The sequence below is a fragment of the Carassius auratus genome, unplaced genomic scaffold (genome assembly GCF_003368295.1).
Source record: "Carassius auratus strain Wakin unplaced genomic scaffold, ASM336829v1 scaf_tig00024019, whole genome shotgun sequence".
NCBI classification, from domain to species: domain Eukaryota; kingdom Metazoa; phylum Chordata; class Actinopteri; order Cypriniformes; family Cyprinidae; genus Carassius; species Carassius auratus.
This window is the reverse complement of record NW_020525312.1, coordinates 1-26,777: the sequence shown is the minus strand read 5'-3', so window position 1 is coordinate 26,777 and position 26,777 is coordinate 1. Positions and strand designations below refer to the sequence as shown.

The 26,777-nt window shown below is 35.4% G+C and overlaps 3 protein-coding genes across 3 annotated transcripts; 1 reads left to right on the top strand and 2 right to left on the bottom strand.

The window, feature by feature from the left end:
- Nucleotides 1–1,052: 1,052 nt before the first annotated feature.
- LOC113078047 (BRCA1-associated protein-like) lies at nt 1,053–13,340 on the bottom strand. The gene is made up of 12 exons (XM_026250325.1): nt 13,091–13,340; nt 11,732–11,893; nt 11,463–11,646; nt 10,336–10,525; nt 9,973–10,086; nt 8,351–8,499; nt 6,880–6,955; nt 4,885–5,023; nt 4,119–4,228; nt 3,931–4,020; nt 3,706–3,809; nt 1,053–2,662 (listed from the first exon to the last, which is right to left on the bottom strand). The coding sequence occupies exons 1-12, from the start codon at nt 13,167–13,169 to the stop codon at nt 2,293–2,295; spliced, it is 1,767 nt and encodes a 588-aa protein (XP_026106110.1). The 5' UTR covers nt 13,170–13,340; the 3' UTR covers nt 1,053–2,292.
- A 1,404-nt stretch (nt 13,341–14,744) lies between these two features.
- Nucleotides 14,745–19,124, top strand: LOC113078046 (torsin-4A-like). Its single transcript, XM_026250324.1, has 2 exons — nt 14,745–14,877; nt 17,681–19,124. Exons 1-2 carry the CDS (start codon nt 14,842–14,844, stop codon nt 18,905–18,907), a joined length of 1,263 nt encoding a protein of 420 aa, XP_026106109.1. The 5' UTR covers nt 14,745–14,841; the 3' UTR covers nt 18,908–19,124.
- Nucleotides 19,125–19,153: 29 nt separating this feature from the next.
- Nucleotides 19,154–26,773, bottom strand: LOC113078043 (voltage-dependent anion-selective channel protein 2-like; the record flags this gene model as incomplete). Its single annotated transcript, XM_026250320.1, has 8 exons — nt 19,154–20,225; nt 21,647–21,704; nt 22,064–22,214; nt 23,723–23,944; nt 24,029–24,081; nt 24,156–24,308; nt 26,582–26,630; nt 26,685–26,773. Coding segments are annotated over 8 exons (867 nt in total), but the record flags the coding sequence as incomplete, so codon positions are not given.
- Nucleotides 26,774–26,777: the final 4 nt, after the last annotated feature.

The following is a 26,777-nucleotide window of genomic DNA, read 5'->3' as shown; positions in this document are numbered from 1 at the left end:
AACTAAATTTAATGGTGAATTGTATGACTCCTAATTAGATAATTTTTTTAATTTTACAATTCAGTATAAGCATATTTCCTCCATCTGTTTACAATTTATTTCTCCTGTAAATATCCTGTTTCGCAAAAATAACCAAATTATGGGGGGAAATTAGTTGCGGTTTCATCTTGACTTCAAAAAACTATTTGATCTTAAAACATTGGCTTGCTTTGTATTTTGTTTGATACAGGATTAGACCTTTCCAGACAAATATTAATTTATCCAATAATTACTCCCAATTGTATTTTACTGTATATGCATTAACGTAAAATGTATACAACAAAAAAGTTTATATTGTTTATTATAATGAATTTTAATTGTTTTCTGATTTATTAATTTCTTCAACTATTCAAATAATCTATAAATGTATAGAATTCATATTTAAATATAATTTCAAAGTATATCATTATTATATAATTTATCATCTTTAATATATTTGAATCGTTGTGCATAGATGCTAAGTGAATTTCCTCCATTCACCTGGTTTCATTTTTTCTCTAAATATACTATTTCATGGAAATAATCACAGTATGAAAGGAAATAAGATTGCTATTTCATATTCGTATTTTTTTTATTATCTTAAAATATTGGCTTGCTTTTGTATTTTGTTTAATAGGCTACATGATTATGACCTTCCAGACAAATATTAATTTCTTCTTTAATTAAAATGTAACATTTTCTATAAATATACATCATTTAAATGGTATAATATATATATATATATATATATATATATATATATATATATATATATATAGGCCTATATCAGTTATAATCATGTAATTTGATTGCTTTTTATTTCTTCAGCTTTTCATATTTTTTATTTTATAATAAAACATATTTAAAAGTGTTTAATTATATTAAGAAATAACATTATTTTATAATTTATACTTGCATGGATCAACTGCTTTCTGAGCTTTATTACATTATTATTACTTTCCATTATGAGTATCCATTGCAGAGCTGTCAGTGAATTCTTTGTCTCTCCGAAATAAAATGTAATGTCAAGCACGTTAAAGCTTAGCAGAAATGTTGTCAGTTTATTAAATAACTGTTGCATTTTCCTGTAAAAAAGATATTAATAGCTCCCAGCAATCCCACTTATCTGTGACCGACGAGAAGGGTGTGGAAACCAATAAGATGACACGATACAAAGAGTGACCATCTTTCTAAAAATAAGTGGGTGGATGTGTTGGAGAGTAAAACAAGACAAAAGCCAGATGATCTTGTGCAGTGTGTGTCTATTAACCCTTTCACTACAAAAGTGCCTTTCTGTGCATCAAGTCTTTGTGATTATGAGTTACAGTGCACACCTGTGACCTGCGATTATAACACTGCTCACAATGAGGAGGAGAATCTCACCAAAAATGTCCGAAATCGTTCGTACGATATCGTATCTCTGTGCCTTTTTCGTTATAGTTGTGGTGTGTCCTTAGTGTATTACTATATAAGTTTCAGGCATTATTTATTTACCAAGAAAAATTTCATAATTGTGAGATGTAAATCCTGATTCAGAGGAAATAAAAATCTGATCTCGCAATTCGGACAATTTTATCCAAAGTCGCAATTACACATTATATATATATATATATATATATATATATATATATATATAAAGAATTTGAGAGAAACTCAGGATAATGTGAAATAAAGTCATAATTATGAGATCTAAACTCAAAAAAAAAAAAAAAACTCATTGATTTTTGTTTTTATTATTCAGAATTGGGAGTATTTTATAGCAATTCAGAATATTTTTCGAAAATTCTATATTTATCTCACAATTCTGTTTTTTTTCTTCCCGGAAACGAGCTCCCATATATTATAAATGCAATTCTTAAAAAAGAAAAAAAAAAAAGTTTACAAAACTAATCCAGATGCATTACAGCAAAATATAATTTTTTTTTCCTCTCTCTCTCTCTCTCTCTTGATGTGAAACATTACAAGAATTGTGTGAGCTCCATCCATCAAGAGTTGCAGAAAGCAATATTCAATAATTCCTACAATCATAAAGTAAATCAAAAAATGACATCTTCCAGCTATGAGCACATCCGAAAATAAAATTCCTAACTTTGTTTTTATATAAAACTGGCTGAGCTACATTTCTAAGCAGGTGTCCTCTTGCAAGATATTAGTGAACAAATCATAATATAATATATTAGAGCTTCTAACATGAGAAAGGATGGTTATTAAAACATCCTCATTTCCTGTGCAACATTTCTTAAGCACTGAATATATTAAACACAATGTCTTTTGCTACTTTCCCCTCTTGGATCGTCCCTTGCGGCCGCTCAGTCTGCCGGAGCCGAGGGCCGAGGGCCCGGGCTGTGGGGCGGCGGGGGCCGAAGCGATGTTGATCTGACCCTCTTGTATTTCTTGTCGGGCGTCTGCCGACATGCGGTCGATCTGCTGCTGCGTCTCCAGGTAGAACATGACGTCTCGCAGCTGCTCCTGAAGCTCGGCGATCTGGCCGTCTTTATTGGCTGCCGTCTCGAGAGCCCGCCTCTCCTCCTCCTGCAGCTGCGCCTGGAGCTGCGTCTGATTGGCTCGCAGACATCGGTTCATCTCCTGCTCCTCCCGCAGCTCTTGACCGAGCTTCAGCACTTTGTTGTTCAGCTGTGAACATCTGCAGAAAACAAAAACAGCACAAAAATGACTTTAAATTTCGGATTTAGAATTCTACATTTGAATACAAATACATTGCATTACAATTTTAGGTGTGCGTTAAGGAGGCAGCCTTATCAGCGATGCACAAGATGCGATGACGATGTAAGTGTCATTGCATTTTAATGTTTTTGTCAGCCTATCCAGTTGAAGCCACGAGAGCGGCGCTGCTACTGTATGTTAATTACAAATATAGCGGGAAAAGAGAACATCAATGCAGAGAAGATCACTATTGCAATCATTTCTCGCACAAAAGAGTTGCATGTTTAGAAAGCCATGTAAAATTAATGCAAGTTCAACTTTCCCATCCCACTGCAACTTAATAAATATACTGAAAAATATACTACGTGTGATTGGCTTTCGGACCTTTGTATTAAACTATGCATACATATATTAACTTGGTTTATAAACATTATTTTAAACATTATGCACTTTTCCCCCCACACATAGTCATGTTATCTTATGCTTTGAATAAATGTGCGCAAGTAATAGTTTACTGGATGCGCACTCTCGTGGCTTCAGGAGAGAAGCCGAAAGCTTTTTTCACCCTAATGGAAATTATGCATTTCAAATTACAATAGAATTTGGATTTTTATCATATTTAAGTAAAAAATTGTATGTATATGTAATTTAATTACAAAATTAAAATAAATATTCAAATAAAGTGGAAGGAAATCTCAGATTAATGTATATATTATTAATAAATATTTTTTATTTGCATTGATTTCTATTTAATATTATTACTATTATTATTATAATAGTGCAAAACATTAACTTAAGTAAACAATCTTTTGGAAACTATGTTTACCATGCAGTGTTATTTTATGATCATTCAGATACTATAATTTTTTTATTTGTATTAATATATATATTTAGTCATGAATGACCAACTCTGGTTTCTCTAGGACCAACTCTATAGCGCCACCAACAGTTTAAATATTCATTTTTCAAACAATGATTCTGATGAACATGAAAAATCCATCTGAAAGATAAAGTAAATTTTACTTCTTTTCAATGGATTGTCTTTCTTTGATGAGTTCGTTTAGTTTCCGCTCCAAACTGTCACACTTGTCAATCGTCTCCTTGAACTTGGCCTTCATGTTGTTGATCTAAAACCCACACGAACACAAAGAAGCTTGATCACTTATGTTAAAACGAGTAACAGTAGATAATTATGATCTTAAACATATGATGTTATGGTTTTATTAATGCTAACTGTGCGGTTCTCACCTCCTCCGCTGTGTCTTTCTCCAGGTGAACTATTTTATTCTCCCAGTAAATGCGCTGAGAATCCAGCTGGCTGGTTAATAAATATGAATACTGTAGGAAAAAGATACGTTAAAAAGATTATAAGGTGATGAGGAGTATCTAAGACAATCAAGCTTTCCACACACACACACACACACACACACACACACCTCGAGCTGCAGCGCATCGATCTTCTCATCCTGACACGTGTCGCCCTCACACTCGTACTGAACCATCTTCCCGTCGGTTTTACTGGCAACAAGTCGATGGACGTAGTTATCTGAACAACATTAGAACAAAGGCTCAGGGTCACAATTCTTATAAACGATTTGAATAAATAAAAAAAGTTACAAAAATTACAATTTTAAAATATAATACAACATTTAAATGCATTTAACATGCTTTTTTTTTTTTGGAGTGAAATAATAACAGGGGGGGACTTGGTTTTATCCAGTTGTGAAAACAAAAACAAACTTTTGAATTAAAAAATTTAAAAATCTTATTTTGTTTCAGTTAGTTGCCAAAGTATCATTTCTTATTTCATTTAATCTTAACTTAAACCTAAAACGGAACTAAAAATGAACCATATAGACATTAAACTAATAAAAAATTTAAAACACAAAATTACTCTTACTTAAATTTTTTAAATGAAAACAGAAACTATTAATAAAATAATTCAAAAACATTTTATAAAACAATGTAAAACATATATAATAATCCATAATCTGACATATTTTAATATGAATGATCAGCAATAAATAATGTAGGGCAAATCTTAATTTTACCCAGTATGATTTGATATCATTTAATACTAATCACCAGAAATGTTCATGCATTTCAGTGCAAATATATATATATATAACCATTATTTTCAAGCATGCGACTGCACATGAACAGAATGCCACTAGCATCTTTGGTCTCGGTGACATCACACACCTCCTGCGTAGTCCCAGACCCTGTGATTGGTCAGCTGCATGGCGTAAGTGTGCTGCGTTTCCTCAAAGTGCTTGTAAGCGTGACGACTAACGTAGCGTCCGCAGCCGATATGACCGCAGATAAGACAGATCCACAGATTCTATGAGACAGTAACAAATATGTCTTAAATATAATATAATGAAACATCCAGAGCTGCAACGAACAATTATTTAATCAATCTTTCGATTAAGTACTCAATCTGTTTTATTTTTAGTATTTACTTTTTTTTTTTTTTTAAAGGTCCATACAGTGTGTAAACTCTGCAAACTTAATATTTTTTTCTACGTAGGATATATGCTATACATTACATGCAACAAAAAACAAATAAAGATTAAACATGCACATTCACTTATCTAGATATCCACCTTTTTCCTGAATATGAAAGTCTCGGCCCATTGAAAGGATGCTTCACATTTACAGTCTCTACAGTTTCTAGTCAAACGAAAGTATTTTCTGACCTGATAATATTATGATAAACATATGAAAAAGTTCCATCACTTTTTGCCGTAACTAACCTGTCAAAGTTTAAGAAGTAGGAAGATGACATGTCTGAAAACACATGAGGGCACATATCCTACATACAGCTCGAAGTTCGGGGGATTTTGTCCAAAAAATGCTAAGAGCACACATTATTTTATTATTTCGCACATCGTATTTTAACTTAAGTGCTCGTTTTCTCATACAGGACTTTCCTTAAGCTTACTGCTGTTACTGTGGCAGCCAACAACAGCACAGTTATATAGAGAAAGTTTTAGTTGAATTAATTCATTCAATCTTTTTAATGCCATTCTAACATGGATTTCTAATGGAGACGAGAGCATCCAAATTATCCATTTAAAACAGTCCCTTTATATTTTCTGTTCTGATCAAATTACCACCATTTGTGTTACATGCAGCATTTTAAACCAACATTCAAAAAACTTTTTTTTAGAACTAACATCATAAATATTTTATGAGTACTTAACCCCTTATGCATTGTTGGGGACGTTTTTGTCCACTAGGGGGTAAAGTTGAGTCTTATTTTTGCCACAACTTTCTCTGTTTGAGCTAATGGAATGATTTTTGGTGACAAATCTTACATTGACCCATATTTTGGGCATATTCACTATCCTTTCGTTATGTTCGTATACTCCATATAGCTTCATATACAAGTCAGAAACTAAGCTTTTTTTGCACAGGCCTATCTAAAGGGTTAATGGTCCCACCTAGTGATCAACTGTAAAAATAACAAATTTTACCTCTTCCCAAAAGGGAAAACCACAAACAATCAAGAATGCATGATCATATGGTGTCTTGGCTTTGCAATCAAAAAATGTCGTTATAATGGAAGTCAATGGGGCAAAAACAGCCACCAACAACAAATTAGGGAGAAAAAAATGTAAATCTAATTGCTGCACAAAAACTAAAAATGCATCAAAGCCAATGTTGCTACTAATCTTTGACATTCCCAAGACCTTTATAAAAAGTAAAAAAAATCCAGCCACAATTACTTTAATATTGAAAATAAGTCATTTTGTGTGTTTTTTCCCCCAAATCAGTGACATTATTTATGAACATGGCAATTAAAGAGTTAAAATCTTGGATTTTTTAAAAACATTTGGTAGTTTTGATCAGGACTGAAGTTGATTAACAGATTTATGCAAAAAAAAATTGAGAAAAAATATGAATCTGACACATTTTTACAGCAGTTTAATCGAGTTGATGCTTTCACCCCGAACATACAGAAAGGGTAGTGAATTTGAACAATGCACAAGGGTTAATGTAAAGTATTTCTATTTTTAAGATAACTTGAGTCCTAAACTTGTAAAATTGTGTATTTTAAATGTCTTTTGTCCTGAGAAATGTGTTATTCGTTACTGTAATGATGTTTTCTGTGTGCGATTAATCGATACTCAGCTTCTTTTCTGTTGATTCTTTTTTATCGATTAGTTAAGTGAGATCTGAAAGGGTTGTTACCTCTTGCACTCCACACTCAAAACACTTGTTCTCCTCCACGGGTTCAGGAGTCTGACAGTATCTGCACACAGGACACCTGCAGAAGAGGTGCACACTATTAGTGTTCTTAAAGGCACAGTTTACCAATGCTCACCTGCTCACCAATGAATCCTCTGCAGTGTATGGGTGCCGTCAGAATTTTGCCCAAAGCATTGGTTTGAAGTTAAAAATGATTTAATGATGGATTTGTTTTATTTTTAACAAACATGCCGCTTTTGGCTTCACAAGACATTAAAATGATGGAGTGGAGTGTTGTGGATTATTTGTGATTTTTTTATCAGCTGTTTGGACTCTCATTCTGACGGCACCCATTCACTGCAGAGCATCCATTGGAGACCAAGTGATGATACATTTATCTGAATATGGTGAAGAAACAAACTCATCACATGAATGCATCACATGTGCCAATAATTCATATGTGTAAACACTTAAACCTAAAACCATCTCAACAGCAGCGGTTTGCACTCCCACTGTGTACATGAAACATGACACTGTGACGTTCACCTCACAGGTCAGAGGTCAAATATGACAACAGCACAAAAACACAACAGTGAGAATAGAGAACGGCCCAGCAAACCTGTATCACCTCAATGAAGAATCAGGATGAAAAGGTTTAAAGTGACACATGTAAATAACAGGTGAGAGCAAAAGATGAGCATTAACAGTGTCATGCACTGATGCATCATGGGAGAAGAATGTGACATGAAGGTGTGGGTGAAACTTTCCAAGCGTGAACAAAATTAACTAAAAAATATGAAATATATATATGTGACCCTAGAGCACAAAACCAGCCAAATATAGCCAAAAATACATTGTAGGGGTCAAAATTATAGATTTTCTTTTATGCCAAAAATCATTAGGATATTAAGTAAAGATCATGTTCCATGAAGATATTTAGTAAATTTCCTGCCATAAATATCTAAAAACTTAATCTTTGATTAGTAATATGCATTGCTAAGAACTTCATTTGGACAAATTTATAGATGATTTTCCAGATTCCAGATCTTCAAATAGTTGTATCTCAGACTAATATTGCCCTCCTAATAAAACCATAAATCATTGGAAAGCTTATTTATTCAGCTGATGATGTATAAATCTCAATTTCGAAAAATTTTGTGGTCCAGGGTCACACAGACATATACAAACTTACAACTTATTGTTGATAAACAATTGAAAAACAAATTAAAAAGATTTAAAAACCTAATGAATATAATAAGTCAATGATAAATATATTATAATTAGTGTAGAATCAGACTTGAATTTACCCAGATGGATTCAAATTAATATATCTATTTAATATAAATTTTCCCAATCCACACAACCTTGGATATATTACCAGGAAAGCTAATGTTTTTGATCAAATTTACAAAAAACATATATTGTTGTTTTGAAAATGATCAGAAAGTAGGTCATTTTGCTTGACCGCACTCACGTTGCATCCTCCCATCTCTGCAGACACTGGCTGTGAAAGCTGTGGTTGCACAGGGTGGTCAGCACGCCGTTGACCGACTCGTCCATGCGCTCCAAACACACGGTGCACTTGGGCAGCTCCGTCAGATCCATCACAGGTAAACTGGCCCCCTGTTAATAATGAAGAGTTTGAGATCATTCAAAGCATTCCAGAACACTGCAGCTATTGTTGTGCATGCAAATCAGAGCTGGAAACACAACGTGTGTGTGTGTGTGTGTTTAAACAGAAACAGCTAGTCAACAACAAAACAGGTTAATCCTGGTCACTCAAGCGATGAATCGGTCTAAAACGGATTTTGAACCAAGAATTTGAACACTTAGTGTCGCATGTTCAAATCATAGTAGCTGCTTGCTATAACAATGATAATAATAGGATTTCGTTTTTAATTTGAAAACTTATTGTTAACAATTCCATACATGTAAAACATAAATGTGTTTGTTCTAAGTATTTTAAATATGTTGATGTGTGGTTGATAAAGTGTTTGGGTGGTTGCCAAGAGTTTTAACACTTCAATAATAACAATTGCTTGCTTTAGTAAAATATATATATATATATATATATATATATATATATATATATATATATATATTATTTATATATTTCAATTTGATAACTTGTTGTTGATAATTAACTGTAAAACAAAATACATTTTAAATATCAAATTCAATATATAAAACATTAAAATACAATTTAAGTAAGCAAAACTACATTCAATGTATTAAATGAGTTTTGACAAGAATTTTAATATTGATGGTGCATATAAATATACCTAGCTCTATAATACAACATAGCTTTATTATCTCATAGTACAGAATTTATGAATAGCAGTGAAGCGGCAAAACCGAAACTGGTAGGTCAGGTGATAAAAACAACATGGCGGAGACACTACATCTGAATGCATACTACCCAATATTCATACTATAGAACATACTTTGTAACAGTTGTTGTAGGTGCATGTAACCTTTTGACTGTGCAAAGGCATAAAAATATAAAGCATATTTGTTTCTCTAAAAAACAACACAACAGACAGTTACTTTACTTGTGAAATGTGTGTTCTGTGTCAGAATCCTTGTTTTTGTTCTGGTATGTGTGACTCCGCCCACTGCCAACTTGCCCAATAGTGTTTTGACCCCCCGGGCTGCCAGTTCATGGAAGTCACAGATGATCTCTAGGTCAGAGATCGCAGATTCTAACCAACCTAAAACCTCAGCATCCATTTAAAAATATCAACGACCAGAGGAATATTCAATCACCTCATCAGCTAACAGTGTGAGGTTTATTGCCTTCCATTGTCAGTTGGGTTGTTCTGTTGTGTTTCCTAATCTGTCAACCTGTGTGAGTGTTGAATATGAGGAGGTGGTGGGAGAAACAACTCTATCTATTATTTTACATTTGGACTGCAGTTCCCATTTCAACTACTAGCCATCACTATCACATACTGCACCTTTAAGTAAGTTTCAAACCAATTGTACAACCTAGTAGACAGACCAGGGGTGATGTCAGACACATCATTGGTGATTTTTTCAAATCATAATGGTTATTTGCTTTGGTATACGCTACTATCTAAAGCACCGAAGTCTTACCTCTTCAGATTTGATGACTTCCGCTCTCTCCACATAGACTAACTGGCAGACAGCATCCTCAATGGAGTTGAACTGACGGCCGTTGCACGCTGTGTAGAAGCTGTCGGCATCGGCCTAAAGAAATGAAAAAACACTATGACGGACAATTCATAAAATACTGAAAATCAAAGACACTTCAGCAGGCTAATTTGCAAATCATGTAAATCAAGTGTAGCTGCAGGCAGCAGTTAATGAGTCTTTACCAGAAAATGCAAGAAGAAAATATGGACTGTATTGAACGCCAAATACCGAATGAGTGAGGACTCCTGCCCAGTCGAACTTCAGTTAATTGTAATTGTTCTTATACGTGGTTAAATAACTGACCTGACTCCTGAACTTGACCAGCACCATGTACTGATTGGGCGTGGAGTCCCGGATGATCTTCATGTGCTCCATGACGTCGTTGAAGGGAGCCAAGAACTTCATGAGGTCGTGGCTGGTCATGGTGGTGGGTACGGTGAGGATGCACAGCATCGCGCTGCGCCGCACGTCCTCTGTGAGCGACGTCATCTTACTGTCAACACCACATCACACAAAACAAGAGCGACGGCTCAGAGTCAGCAATGCAACGAAGTGTCTATTGATCTAAAAGACAAATTCCAGGTTTTTTTTGTGGACAACATACCACTGTTTACCACTGCAGTATTATAGGGTATTAGTATTAGCATAGAAAGAGACCGACAGACAGATAGATAGAACTACAGACAGACAGACAGACAGACAGACAGATAGATAGATAGATAGATAGATAGATAGATAGATAGATAGATAGATAGATAGATAGATAGATAGATAGATAGATAGAACTACAGACAGGCAGACAGACAGACAGATAAAAGACAGACAGACAGAAGACAGACAGACTGACAGAAGACAGACAGACAGATAGAAGACAGACAGACAGACAGACACAGACAGACAGACAGATAGAAGACAGACAGACAAACAGACAGATAGAAGACAGATAGAAGACAGACAGACAGAGAGAAGACAGACAGACAGACAGACAGACACAGACAGACAGACAGATAGAAGACAGACAGACAAACAGACAGACACAGACAGACAGACAGATAGAAGACAGACAGACAAACAGACAGACAGACAGATAGAAGACAGATAGAAGACAGACAGACAGATAGAAGACAGACAGACAGACAGAAGACACAGACAGACAGACAGATAGAAGACAGACAGACAAACAGACAGACAGACAGATAGAAGACAGATAGAAGACAGACAGACAGATAGAAGACAGACAGACAGACAGAAGACAGAAGACTGAGACAGACACACACAGACAGAAGACAGAAAGACAGACAGACAGACAGACAGACAGACAGACAGACAGACAGACAGACCGACAGACCGACAGACAGACAGACAGACAGAAGACAGACAGAAGACAGATAGAATACAGACAGACAGACAGACAGACAGATAGCACTAACTTAGTTTTGTAGAGGTGCATGATGCCGTGGACGATCTCCACTGACGGGTTTCCGCTGAAGAAGGAGATCTGATCCGGCAGCTGTTTGGAGGGAGAGTCTGGAGCCCTGCTCTCATCTGTTTGATCTTTAGCTTCTCCATCTCCATCATCTGTGGACTTCAGATCTTCTCTACCGTCCTCAACTCCTGATGGAAAACACAGTCTGTTTACCCCTCACTGGTTAAACCCCTGTCACATCAAAGAGAGTGAGTGAAGAGCTGTTCTGCAGACCTGCGCTGTGCTGGAAGCTCTCGATCACCACGTCGCTCATGACACGGCTGCCCAGGTGCTGGTGGAGGACGGCCGCTCGCTCCAGCTCTGTTTTACCGGCCAGCGTCGCTCTAGCAGAGACCAGCGCTGTCTCTCTCATCTCGTCCTCTGACATCTCTGAAACTGTGGGACGCAGGAGATGTGAGCTGTGACACGAGGCCTCAACATAAAGGCCTCAAAGATATTCTAGAAACAAGCGGAGCGTGTGAATGCTCTCTGTTAACACAAAACCATCTAACAATGCTCATGCTTCTCAGGTTTCTCTGCTACACTTTCAGCTCAGGTCAGTCATTCTACTGCTACTGATACACTGAATTTACTCTAATACACGGTTTAGAATTATACTTTTTATCTCACAGTGTATTTGTTTTCGTTACACTGTTTGTTCTAACGGGTCCATGAAAAAACTTTTATGTACTTTTTTATTATTTTTTTATTCATAATCCTGTTTATGATTACTTTTTCACTCTGTATTTGTTTTACTCTCAGGAAAAATATAATAATGATAATTATTATTTTAAATGCAGTCCATTTATTTTTAAATGCAGTCCATTTACCATATTTTATTAATTATCCAGTTTATGATTACTTTTATCCTGTTTGTTCCAATAGGTCCCAGAAAAATATAATAATAATAATAAAACATATGAAAAATAATTATATTATATTTTATTATTGTATTGATTATCCAGTTACTTTTTTCACATTGTATTTTTTCATTATCCTGTTTGTTGAGTTGTTTATTATGAAAAATATAATAATAATAATAATAATAATAACAAAATATAATAAAACAAATCAGTTTTATTTATTGTTTCTTATTATTGTTTTATTAATTATCCAGTTAATTATTACTTTTTTCACACTTATATTTGTTTCATTATCCAATTTTGTCTTCTGTTTATCAAGCTCTGTAACCTTGGATCCCAGAATTTGTATTATTATTATAAATATGTATATGTATATGAATATATATATATATATATATATATATATATATATATATATATATATATATACACACACACATATACATACATATTTATAGATATATACATACGTGTGTGTGTGTGTGTGTGTGTGTGTGTGTGTGTGTGTGTGTGTGTGTGTGTGTGTGTGTGTGTAAAAATCAAGTAATGCATATTCATGCATGATTACCCTTATCAGAAGGTAATATAATGGGATTTTCATGTTACTGTATGTCACCTTAAGAACCATAGTATTTGCATGTCAGTTCAAAGTACTTCAAACGATATCATGGTACCAGATGACATGAATATGGCCTTCCTGCTGAACCATGGTAAACACAGTGAAACTCACCGGCGCAGTAGTGAAAGCCTCGCGGGGAATCAGACTGATCAGCGAGCTCGAGTCTGATCACAACCAGAGACACACTCATGTGTTCAGAGCACACACACACACACTCCACTCAGTAACACAGATTCACACCAAAGACCGTGTCATCCGAACCATATGCCATAGACACTGAACAGAATCACATCCAGCTATTATTAGAATAAAAAACGCGTTCAACAACAATGACGTTTGAGAGTGAGCGATAAATTACTGCGTTACTTCCGGGAATAAGATAACAATTCCAAAATAAAAGTCCTTATTCATCGATAATAATAATAAGAGACTTAATATAATATGAGTTGTACACCATGGTATTTTTATTATTATGTTCTAATTACCAAAAACTGCAACTCTAAAGCCCCCCCCCTCTCTCTCTCTCTCTGCTAATACTAATACCCTGTAATAATACTAATAATACTGCAGTGATATACAATGGTATACAACAAACAAATAAACAAACAAACAAAAAACTTGGAATTTGTCTTTTAGAACAATAGACACTGATTTGTTGCTCTTTCTGATCGTGATTGTTATAATCAATATAATTATTATATTTTATTATATTAAAAATATTTTGCATTATAATCAATGCACACATTTATTGCTTACACTCAAAATAATTAGTCTTGGTGTAGTAAAATTAAAATAAAATAATTATAAATGGAGCAATTTCAAGAGGAGCCACTGGTGCTCGGGCCCTAAAAAACTGATAATTAAATTATATAAATTTTATAATAAAATAAATTAAAACAAATAACAGATAACACAAACTAGATAAATATGTATGTACAAAATTATCTATTATCATGCAATATATATATATATATATATATATATATATATATATATATAAACAAGATTTAATAGAAAATGCGTAAACATCATTTTAAAGTCAGTTTAATTTTTAGAATTTAAAAGCAACAAAACAGCATACAGCACTACATGATTCAAGTATTGAAACTAAAGATATTTATAAAACATTTTATTATTATTAAAATAAACAAATATAACAAACAAAAAAGGATAAGCAACATAAGTTACAAATGTTCTAAAAATGTTTAGTTTGTCTTCCAGTGGAAACCCCCCACAACATGCTCACATCAGAGTGTCAGTAAAAATTCTCATCAAATCATGACTCCATCTAATCTTTGATGATGCGAGGTGTAAAAATGCTGCTATTTTTGCATACTGAGCCACTGACAGACAGACCACGGAACATTTTCTTGGTAACTCTAAACTGCCGGCTCAAACCCCACCCTGGTGAACTCCCACATAGCTAGTCAACTGGGCCGGTTTATACATTACAAATCCTCACCAAATCCCCCAGAGTGATTCATATAAAAGACTTAAAATACTTTTACACAAGCAAACACAGATTACACATTCTTCTAGTTCTCTTGATTAATAGAGTTCCCTTATAGAGTAAAAACAAAGCCTTGCGTGATCACCATTCTCCACAACAATTTCAATCAATTTCTCAGTTCGCTGTCCGAATCAAATGGTGCACAATGTAGTGCAAACAGACTATTTTTGTGCACAAAGGTGCCCCAGAAGTTCTGTTTCTTCAATGTATGTGATAGAGGGAGGTGTGGCTTGCAGAGAAGATGATCAGAAGGAGGAGCTCACAAAGCTTGCCTGTTAATGTTCATCTGGCTGTGAGGAAGTCAGCTCCTCTCCTCTTCTCTCCTCATCAGTCAAGCTTCTAGAGGAATCTGATGTTTCAAAACCACACGTCAGAGTGTTTTCCAAAGGTAAGCCAACTCTGTTTTTTATAAAACAAGTTTTGCATTTGTCTTCCTGTACATTTTTCTGTTGCATCTGATAGTTTAACCACTTCAGCTGAGGCAACTGTCTAGTCTTACTTAACTTCCCTCATCTGAGCAAAACCACGGTAGAGAATAAGCTGGTGGGAGACTTCAGACTTGCAGTCAGTCACGCACACTCATGATTTAACGGGACACTTTTTATTGCCCTTGTTCTCCAAAGAGGGGTGTGTGAAAAAGGATTTCCAGGAAGGAAACCGTGTCTGCCTTGGCAGGGGGCTTGTGAAGGAAAGGCAGAATTTTCTGGAATGTTGAACGTACCTTTTGCAAAGAAAATGTGTTTAAATGCACCTGAGAACTTTCAAGCAGCTTTCACAGAAGTTTCAGGGTCTTTTTTGTTGCTGTTTGAAGCAAATAGGCTTCATGTTTCTGATTCAATTTCATTGTAGGGGAAAACAGAGAGGCCTCTCAGGGAGCAAGAATTGTTATTTTTGTCATTTGATACTTGATGGTCAGACAATATGTGCATGGCTTTTGTTGAAAGTGGGTTCTTTAGTTTTCTGTTGAAGTGACACTTGTTTAAATGCAGTATCATTTGCATGTGTATGTGTAGTTTTATAAGGCATTCTTTCAGCCTGCAGGCGTGTTGAATACAGTGCTTGGTAACGGTGAATGACGTTGCCACAACTTGCTTCCATGCCGTTTTGTGGCAATTGCAAACTGCACTACACTGCAGCGTGCATCAAAGCAATGGTTGAGTTTATTATGATGCACGCTGTTTACATCATGAGTCATCATTTACTGAAGAGTTAGTCGGGGACATTTAGGACAGAAAACGTGCTCATTTTGTGGTGTACAATGCTCATTTAATTTGAGCCAAGTTTGGTTTGCCCCAATGCAATCAGTCTGCATTTGGAACAAAAAAACAGTGATACAGAAATATAACTTGAAACTGAAGTTTTTATCGAATTGTGCATTTCTATAATGACCTCTCATTGATTATTTTAATGCACATGCCTCTTTTCTTGCTTTCAGCATTAGCTATTTTTTAACCATGGCAAATGCACTAAAATAAAAGATGCAACATGCATCACAAAGCAGAGGCTGAGTTTATGAAGCATACTGTTTACAACATGAGTCACCATGTACCAAAAGCATTTTCAGGGTCATTCAGGACAGAAAATGCGCTCACTTTGAGGTGGGTATGCTAAACGAAACATGCAAGAAGCAGAAATATCAAAAATTTCACTTATTATGTACTGAGTTTGGTCCTGACCCAATGCAACCTGCCGAGCCACTGAAAACAGCAGATTGTATTTTCACTTTTGTGTCTATAATGTCTATAATAACCTCACACTGTTCGTTATCTGAATGCATATGCTTCCTTTCTTGCTTTTAGCATTAGCTGTTTCATGGAAAATGTAAACTATCAAATGCACAAAAATAAAGGTGCAACATGCATCACAAAGGAGAAGTTGAGTGTATGATGCATGCAATTTACAACAGGTCATTCAGGACAGAAAACGGGCTCACTTTATGGTGAGAATGCTAAACAAAACAAAAATCAGAGAGATCCAATTCCAACCAGAATTCATTTGTACTTTGGTGCTTCTAATCATGCATATCTATAATGACCTCATGCTTGTTTATTCTCTAAATGCATATGCCTTTATTCTTGCTTTCTGCAATAATAGTTTTTCTGTCAAATTCAAACTATCTAATGCACCAAAATAAAGGTGTGACATGCATCACAAAGGAGAAGCAGATTTAATGATGCATGCTGTTTACAACATCAGTCATGTTGTAAGGCTTTTTCAGGCTCATTCATGACAAAAAAATGAGCTCACATTGTTGTGCCAAGTTTGGTCCTGCCCCCTGCCAGGTTGCTGAAAAAACGAATTGCATTTGCACTTTGGCACTGCTAATCATGCATGTCTATAATGACCTCTCACTGTTTGTTTTCGGAATGCATATGCCTCCATTCTTGCTTTTAGAATTTGCTGTTTTATGGAATATGCAAACTGTTAAATGCACCAAAAGAAAAGCTGAATTTATGATGCATGCTGTTTGCAACACATGTCATCTTGCACCAAAGGCTTCTTAAAGGCCAATGAGGATAGAAAATTCACTAATTTTGAGGTGAGCATGCTAAATGAAACATACAAGAACACTTAAGGGTTCTAAAAGCATTTATGCAGTGATACCATAGAACAGGACTGGTCCTTGTGAGCCACTTTTCTGCAGAGAATAAACACACCTGAACCAGACTGAGTAGGTAAACTCTGCAGGACTTGGCCTTCTGAGCCATTTTTGGGTTTCCCAAAGAACCCTTCAGTAAACATTCCATTTATTTCTTAGTTTGAAGAACATTTGGATCATCTAAAGAACCTTTTCCACTATAAATAACTTTTTGTTCAATGGAAAGTTCTTCATGGAACCATCAATGTCAATCAAGAACCTTAATTTTTCTACTAGAAAAACCTCTTGAAAAGGAATTTTAAAGAAACTTAAGCAGCAGAAACATTCCATTTGTTCTCATTTATTTTGTGCAATTTTCTGAGCAATAAATGTCAAACAAAAAGTTGTCAAAACAAGTTTCAAGCACTCAAGTTTCAAGTTTCACACATTTGTTATTGCTACCATTCCCCTGCTGGGAAACATGTCGGCTAAAAGACGCTGGCTGGATTTTGAAATACAGTCATTATTTATTTGTTTGCAGCATGGTGGTTACTTAAACTCTTATAGTCTTTCTCATATTGTTTGATTTTTAATTCATCATTGCTTTCCACAGATGGGAGAACAAGACCCCAGTGACCGGCTGAGAGGAGACCAGCTGAAAGAGACGAAGGAAAATGGCACTGGAAGTTTCTCCCAGTTCTCCTCAAGTGTGCGAGCCATGGTGCGCATTCGCCAGAAGTACCAGGCCATGAAGAAACGCCGTCTTGAGATCGCAGCGGTGTCGTCCCAGAGCTTTATGTCTCCACGGTCCAGCCCAAAGGTTTTCACCTTTGACAATCTTCCAGACACCATAAACTCAAATACCACTTCCCCACGCAAGCGGAAGAAAAAGAGGAAGGCACGGGTTTTGTATCCAAGCAGCAGCTTGAGAGCTGTACCCACAAAAGAGAGAAGCCGTGCAAAGAAATGCCTCTACTTGCTGTTCATCATCGTATTTCTACAAATTTACAATGCCATTGAGAACTTGGATGACCATGTGCTTAAATATGATCTAGATGGACTGGAGAAAACCCTTAAAAGGGAAGTCTTTGGCCAACAAGAAGTTGCAGACAGTCTTCTGGGTCATTTGCATGATTATTTGTCAACTTATGTCCACAATAAGCCTTTAGTGTTGTCGCTTCACGGACCTACTGGAGTTGGGAAGAGCCACGTTGGCCGATTACTAGCTCAGCATTTCCGCTCAGTTGTTGGCGAGGACTTGGTGATGCAGTACTTCGTTCTACACCATTTCCCAAAAGACGACGATATCCCACAATGCACCAAATCTCTGGACTCTCACGTCACAGAAATGGTGACTCAGGCTGAGGAACAGGAAAAGATACCGGTCTTTATCTTCGATGAGGTGGAGCACATGCCCAGGCAGTTGCTGGACACCCTGCAAGACCTGATTCATCCCAAAAACAACAACGAGTACTTAAACGCCATCTACATTCTCATCAGCAACCTGGGACATGAAGACATCACCAAATTCGTTCTGCAAAACTCCAGCGTCGCCGTCTCAGGCCGTCTGAGCTTGAGTCAGGAACTGAACCCTTGGCTGCGAGGCTATCTTGAAAGATACCACATGCTATTTTTGGAGGCAGACATCCTGCCATTTATGCTTTTGGAGAAGAGCCACGTATTAGATTGTTTTATTGACGAGATGTCCAGGGAAGGATTCTACCCTGATCGCTCCCACGTTGAAAAGCTTGCTGAAGAACTATCATACTATATAGTTGGTGAACGGGAATTTTCTAAAACCGGATGCAGGCAGGTTGTGGCAAAAGTGAACCTCCTTTGAAACAAAATCTGCCGTGCAGATGTTCAATGTGAGGAAAACCATTTTGTCAAAATTTCATTGTGCATTCAGTGAAAAAAGTGTTGTACTGTTACAGTACCGTAAAGTTTGGGGTTGGTAAAATTCAAATTCTCTTCTGCTCATCAAGGCTGCATTCATTTGATTAAAATTACAGTAAAAAACTAATTGTTTTCTATGTGAATATATATGTTAAAATGTAATTTATTTCCTTAAGAAAATCCTTCAGAAATCATTCTAATATGGCAATTTGTTGCTCAAGAAACATTTTTGTGCAGAAACCATGATAAATTTTGTTCAGGATTATTTGATGAATAGAACATTTAAAAATACCATTTATTTAAATATTAAATCTTTGTCACTTTATAAGTTTATCTACTGTCACTTTTAATCAATTTAATGCATCCTTGTTGAATAAAAGTATTAATTTATTTGAAAATAACAATCATCTTTCTAACCCCAATCTTTTCCTTATTCATGTACTATGAAGCAAGTCCATAAAACAAGCACAACTCAAAATAATTCAATTTTTCTTTGTTTATTAGAATTTCTCAATTTCTACTGGAAAATTGAGGTACAAAGACCAACTTACACAAGATTGTAAAATTTTTTATTATATATAATAACAATATATATAATAGTAATATGGAAAAAACAGTTGGTTTTCATAAAAAATGTAATGCACAAAAAGCTCTTTTGTACACCGAAACACATTTGAAATGGTTAGCTAGCGGCATTTCTTCCCACAATGCAGAGTTGCTCTCTAGCCATCAATGAGTGTGTAATAGATAGTGTTGCAAGCTCTAAAAATATATATGCTGTCTGTTCAGTTTCCTGTGGGGCCTAAAGCCCTAGAAGTGCAACATAGCTCTAATGCAGCATCCTGAGAAATAACCTCAACCATGCAACTTTATGACCGACGCTATAAATCCAACGCAAGTGCTTAGCATGCCCTGACATCACCAGAGAAACACACTCAAATCCACTGCTACTTGTGTAATCTGGTTTGCTGCAGGTGCTCTACGTAAATATTTCCCTTAGATGGCCAGGTTTTACGGCCGGTTGAGATTGAATAACTCAGCTCCCACAAATTTGCAAAAACTGTCAACATGCCGCTAAGTGTTTTTAGTCATCGAGTGCTAGTGTGTGATGTAGGAAGGACAACGTGGGGATTGGGTCCCTCTTCTTCTGTGTCTTTTGCACTACGGCAGCTATGCTTCCAGTTCAAACCCCAGTCCTACTTTGTGTCCGCCGGTGTTGAAGTTTTTTCCATCGATCAAGGCTGAGAGAGTGAGTTTCACCCCTTTACAATGGGGGAAAAAAAACATTAAAAGATACACAAAGATGTTAATAAACATCCTTAAAAAATAAATCATTGGTCACAAGATGACTGAAATAGAATACTAGTGTATTACATATTGTGAAGTATATACCATGTACTATTTATTAATACATTTTGAATTTTTTTTAGGCGACTTGTATGCAGAGAATGCTGTCACATAATCTCACCGTTGCTTGCATGTTTAAATTAGTGAAATAAAAAAAATTTAAAAATACATTTTTGTTATTTTTGTTTAAAGAAGTAGTTCACCCAAAAATAAAAAATTTGCTGAGAACATTTACTCAACCTCAGGCCATCCAAGATGTAGATGAGTTTGTTTCTTCATCAGATTTGGAGAAATGTAGCATTGCATCACTTGCTCACCAATGGATGCTCTGCAGTGAATGGGTGCCGTCAGAATAAGAGTCCAAAAAGCAAAATTATTTGCCATAATCCAAAATAACGTTTGCTCTAGTTTTCCTTTCACATCAAAACCCACCCACAAATTTGTTAAGAGGACTCTCCGTTTGGACTCTCATTCTGACGGCACCCATTCACTGCAGAGCATCCATTGATGAGCAAGTGATGCAATGCTACATTTCTCCAAATCTGGTCCCATGAAGAAACAAACTCGTCTACATTTTAGATGGCCTGAGGGTGATTTTCTGTTTTCAAGTTTCTGTTCCCTTAATAATGTCTCAACTTGAAAAAGAAAAAAAGAATCAAAAAGGAAGATGTTAAAATCACTCTTGGTTCAATCTTCACACTGCAAATTAAATGCATTGCACTGTGGGATAAAGTGGAGTACAGTTCTCTGGTTGTATATTGAACATTTTGGCGAATATCATCTGGGTATTCGGTGCATACAGAAAACTCATGAATTGTGCAGTTTAAATTCTGCATGCTGTAGAAATGTAGTAGTTTTCCCTAGTAAAAAAAATGCCAATTTAATTTAAAAATATATTTATTTCATACTAAGTATAATACAAACCATTAGCATATTTACTTACACATCACTTACTGAAGTATTTCTTTATTGCACAATGCACATTTCTTAATATCACTATTAATAATCTTTATTTGCAAGATTTTTCAATTGTACCCGTTGTATACTTGCAATCGTTCCACTTTAGCACAATCAGTATATCTTTAGTTGGACTTGAGCACTACTTCTGCACAATTAAAGAGCATTAAATACAAATTAGTTGTTCCAATTTAGCAGACTTTAGTTTTAAGCATACCAGTTTAGTACACCAAAAGTACAATTGCAGGGTGTTTTTATTAACCAAATAAATATGTAAATATATCTGTAGTATACTTAGCACAAAATAAATGTATTATAGTATAATTGTTCACTATGGTTGTGCTGTTCATATCATAAACAATAATTTTAAGATATTTACCAGGTCGAAGAGTCTGAGTGTAACCAACTCCAATCAGACTGGCATTGTTCACTTTGGCCTGCCATGAGGAAATAATGAGAAAAATAAAACATGCTCAGGTTTGGTCATTCCAAGCTTTGAATATTTAATATAACTTCCTGTAAGCTTTTCAAGGGGCAGATTTAGACCTTAAACAATCCACGAAAAAAAACATGGATGCAGACGCTTCTAGTTACACAAACCTTGATTTCATGTGGTGGCGTGAAATGTGTCAGAACTTGAATCATAACGAAACACACGTCTGCATTTGCATTATCAGCACTGCTGTCATGTACAACAGAACCACAAGCTTGCAATGCATTAGCCAAGAATTTGAATGTGTTTGCATGTTTTTTTTGGTTGAACTGAATCCAGGTTGTGTGAAGATGGTTAACTTACAGACACCGAGGCGTCTTTATCCAGCTTGTACTTTGCAGCAACTCCGAATCGCGTGCTGTTGCTGCCAGACGTCCACGCTAAAGTGACGGCCGTCTCCAGCTGATCACTGATCTTCTGATAGACAGATCCTCCAAACTCAGCTCCGTCATTACTGATGACAGATTTATTCAAACATACATTAAATATTGAAGAAAAGGTTAAAGGGGTCATATGACGTTGCTAAAAATAACATTATTTTATGTATTTGGTGTAATGCAATGTGTTTATGCGGGTTAAGGTTATAATGTACATTATGTTCTCCTCTATGCCCCGCCTTTCTGAAAAACATTGATCTGTACAAAGCTCATCGTTCTGAAAAGCGAGGTGTGCTGTGATTGGCCAGCTGTCTAGTGTGTTGTGATTGGCCGAATTCCTCAAGCATGTGACTGAAATGTTACGCCCCTTACCATACCGTGATGCTGTCTCCAAAACAAAACCAATGAAACCCATTACAAACGAGGCAGTTTCTGCATCAAGTGCAGACATAATTACTGATTATAATGACTTATACTGTCTTTTTACTCGTTGCATTGCATATCACGCTGTGTAAAAGTAAAACCATGTCTGCATTTGTGATCGGAGAAACACAAACCAAAGCGCTTCTCTACACTGCTCAAAACTGGCGTTTCAATCATCAGTGGAAAATTCTTTAAATATGTAAACGTACTTACAAGGCTGTGTCAGAAGCACCAGATTCAACATTTGGCGGCATTATGCAAATCTTCCCACATCGTGATGTAGACATGTGGGGGCGTGTTTAAATGAGCCTTTTTAGGAAGGCGTGTTTGAATCTTAACTTTTATAAAACATATCTTTTTCAGATTTCAGACTTTAGTCTTTGGAACTTTACAGCTCTGCTTTATGCACCAAGAGCTTGTAACACTCCAAAGAGAGTGTAACTTTAAGTAAAAAATATTGAATAAATAAGTAATACAGTGCTTAAATATATTTAATAAAACACTCTCTAGGGTTTTTTCTTTCTGGATAAATAACAAGTTTACGGTCACTGAGTGACTTGCCCGAGCTAATGTTACATCATGTGACACATTGACGTCTTTCCGCGGTTGAAACACTGATTGAGTGAGACGTGATTCATTTCTGTAAGCTGTTTCTTATCATCTTTATCTTGTGCTGTAACTGAGTTTCATGTCAAAAGTGACAAAGCATAAAAGTTATTACTGGAGGGGAAAACAGCATCCACTAAAAATCAATTCTTGCGATTTAAGAATTGATATCGGTTTCAATGAAATTAGAATTTATTAAGATTGATAAATCAATATTTTAATCCCAGCTCTAATATCAGCAGGGTCGTAGCTAGCTAAATCAGAATATTTCATATTTAAAAACATAAAAAAGGTAACACGAGCCTGTGTTTTGAGAAATAAGTCTTGTGAGATATAAACACAAAATTGCATGATATAAACGTATGTATTTTTTCGTGCAATTTTAATTTAAAAAATGAAATAAATTGCGAATTTTTATCTCAAAATTCTAACACATTTGTGAGTTTCTAAATCACAATTCTTCTAGAAAAGGAAAAAAGTCAGAATTGTGAAATAAAAAGTTGCAATTTAATTAAATTTTATATAATATATAATGAGGTTTTTCATTGACTCTTACACGTTGGTGTGAAGCTGGAAGTCTCCTGCCTTGTATCCCAAAGCAAAGTTATTTTGCACCAGTTTGGATTTGGCCGTGTCAAACGCTATCTGATAGCCCACAAGCCAGCCTTCGTATCCCAGAACCGCTGCAGAGTGCACAACCGGACCCTCGAAATCAACATCACAGCTCACATTGACAAAGTCACGCTTGTAGCCAGTCTTCAGTTTACCACTTTTCTTGCTAAAGAAAGAAAAACACCGTCAAAGACACCACACCAGATCGTCAAACCAGCCTTAATGCGTGCGTCAGATACTAACAACTCACCTTGTGTTTGGTACAAAAGACGTATCCAGAGCCACTTTCAACCCCTGGACGAGCTGAGGAGACGATACAGCAAATTATGAACATGGCAGCAAACCATAGCAACTCTAAGGGGAGAGTTTTTCCTGACCTGGTCTTCTACAGACACTTCTGTACTGAGCATGTTGTCTGTGTTCCACTTCTGGTTCAAACTCAATCCCAGATCTTTCATCTTATACTTGGTCTCCAGACTCCCGCCGGCTTTTCCCGTGTCTGTGTTGGTGGATCCAGACGTGTTGAACTCCTGCAGTTGGATTAGAGTTTATGAACAGGATTAATATATATTTCTATATATAAACTTGGCATGCATTAGCAACCAACCGCTTTTTTAATCAACTTCAAATCAAAAACACCAGACTGTTACCTACTTTTGTGATTTAAGTTAATAGTTTGCAATTTCACTAAGTCTGAGTGTTTTTTTTTTTTTTAATAGAGAAAATAGTATAGATTAATATAATAATATATTGGACTTTTTTTTACTGACAATTAATTATAATTAATTTCTAATTATGAAATTATCTGTAGTGATATATAAACCAAGGTAATCCATGTGTTTTTTTTATATTTGACCATTTTTAAACTTTTATTTTAATTTATATTATTTTTACATTATTTATGCAGTATTCTAATATTTATTTATATTTTCAATTAGTTTTTAGTTTTATATATTCAGTTTTAATTTTAAATTTAGTAAATGTATTTTTGCTTTTAACATTTTTATTAGTTTTTGTTTTTATATATTATTTATATATTTAATTAATTATTTATATATTTTCATCTTAAACTTATTTCAGTTATTTGCCAAGGCAACATTTTAATTTTTATTTAAATTTAAGTTTTTCAGTATTTCTCTTTTATTTCAGTTACCGAATAACCAATTTTTCTACAGTATTAACAAATAATATATATTTAATAATATTAATTTGAGTTATAGTTAAAAACAACCACACTGCTACGGAAAACCCTGTAATTACCAATTTACTAAATTATAGATTTTCTCGATTTTTAATAACAAATTTCAGTGTTCATTTTAATTGTTTTTTTTTAGTTCATTTTAGTTTTAGCTACAAATAACAACACTGTTTCCCGAAAACCCTGTCATTTCACATTTAAAAACAAATGACAGAAAGTCTATACTTGTGCATTATTAAAAACAACATATAACATTAAATAAACAATAAAACAGACATTGAAACACGTCTCATGACAGTACTGGATGGCAGATGGCGAGTGATGTGACAGAATGAGGTTTATTTTGATTGTGACCCAGAAACACAGAGGGGACAGGACGGGACTCTTGTTTAACTCCAGAGCGATGTCGGTTGTGTAGTCAGAGAGAAATGATTCAAAATTAAATTCACATGACATGAAAATAATTAACCACAAAAAAACTGACATCAAGATAAAGACTCAAACAGTTCTGTCTGTATGGTAAATGATGTGTGAAGGAGACCACAGAGATGTGTGGGCCTTTACAGTGAAACCTGCCACATCACACAAACACCCCTACATTAATCTTACCATCTAAATGCATTTCCCAAAATGGTGCATCAAAGACATACAAATTGCATTAATTTTTGAAATTCATAACAAGCATTAAGGTAATGGAATGTGCACTTTAAGGGAATATTTCACTCAAAAATGTACATTTTCTGTAAATCCAAGATTAGCATGAGTTTGTTTCTTCATCAGATTTGGAGAAATGTAGCATTGCATCAGTGTCTCAGCAATGGATGCTCTGCAGTGAATGGGTGCCGTCAGAATGAAAGTCCAAAACATCACAATAATCCATACAACTCCAGTCCAGCAGTTAATGTCTTGTGAAACCAAAAGCTGCTTGGTTTGTAAGAAACAAATCCATTATTAAGATGTTTTAACTTCAAACTATAGCTTCTGGCTAAAATAAGAGTCCTCTATAAAACTGCTTTCTCTAATGGAAAAGCTGTCAGCTCTGAATTAGGAGAGAAATCTGCACAGATGAAGCAAATTTACAAACCAAAACAGCTCTAAACAAAGATGTGGCTTGATTTTAACGCGAGAGACAACAGGAGATGGACTGAGGAAGCTTCATTATGGATTATAGACTCGTATTCTGCCCAGAAGTTAAAAACGTCTTAATGATAGATTTGTTTCTAACAAACAAGCCGCTTTTGTCTTCTCCAGACATTAACTGATGGAGTGGAGTGCTGTGGATTACTTGTGGATTATTGTGATGTTTTATCAGCTGTTTGGACTCTCATTCTGACGGCACCCATTCACTGCAGAGCATCCACTGAAGCAATGCTACATTTCTCCAAATCTGATGAAGAAAAAACTCATCTACATCTTGGATGGCTTGAGTGTGAGAACATTCCAACAAATATTCATTTCTGGGTGAACTATTCCTTTAATGGTCCTTAAAGTAGACCTAAATTGTATTAATGGTAAATTTAATTTGGTTTTATTTTGGCCAAAGTGTATTTAAAAAAAAAACAAAGAAAGTACTGCTGCAAAATAATTAAACTATAACTAACTCACCACTCCATTTTGAGATTTAGTCTTGAGGTCCAATTTTACAATCCAAATCCTACATACAACAAAACAAAGACAGGAATTACAGCAGAATGCAATTCATCCTAACATCTTCTCCAAAACAAGAGTTTTCTCACCGTAACCCTTGCTGAAAATGTCCTTGGCTGCTTTCCCCAGGTCTGAGTATGCAGGAGGAACTGCC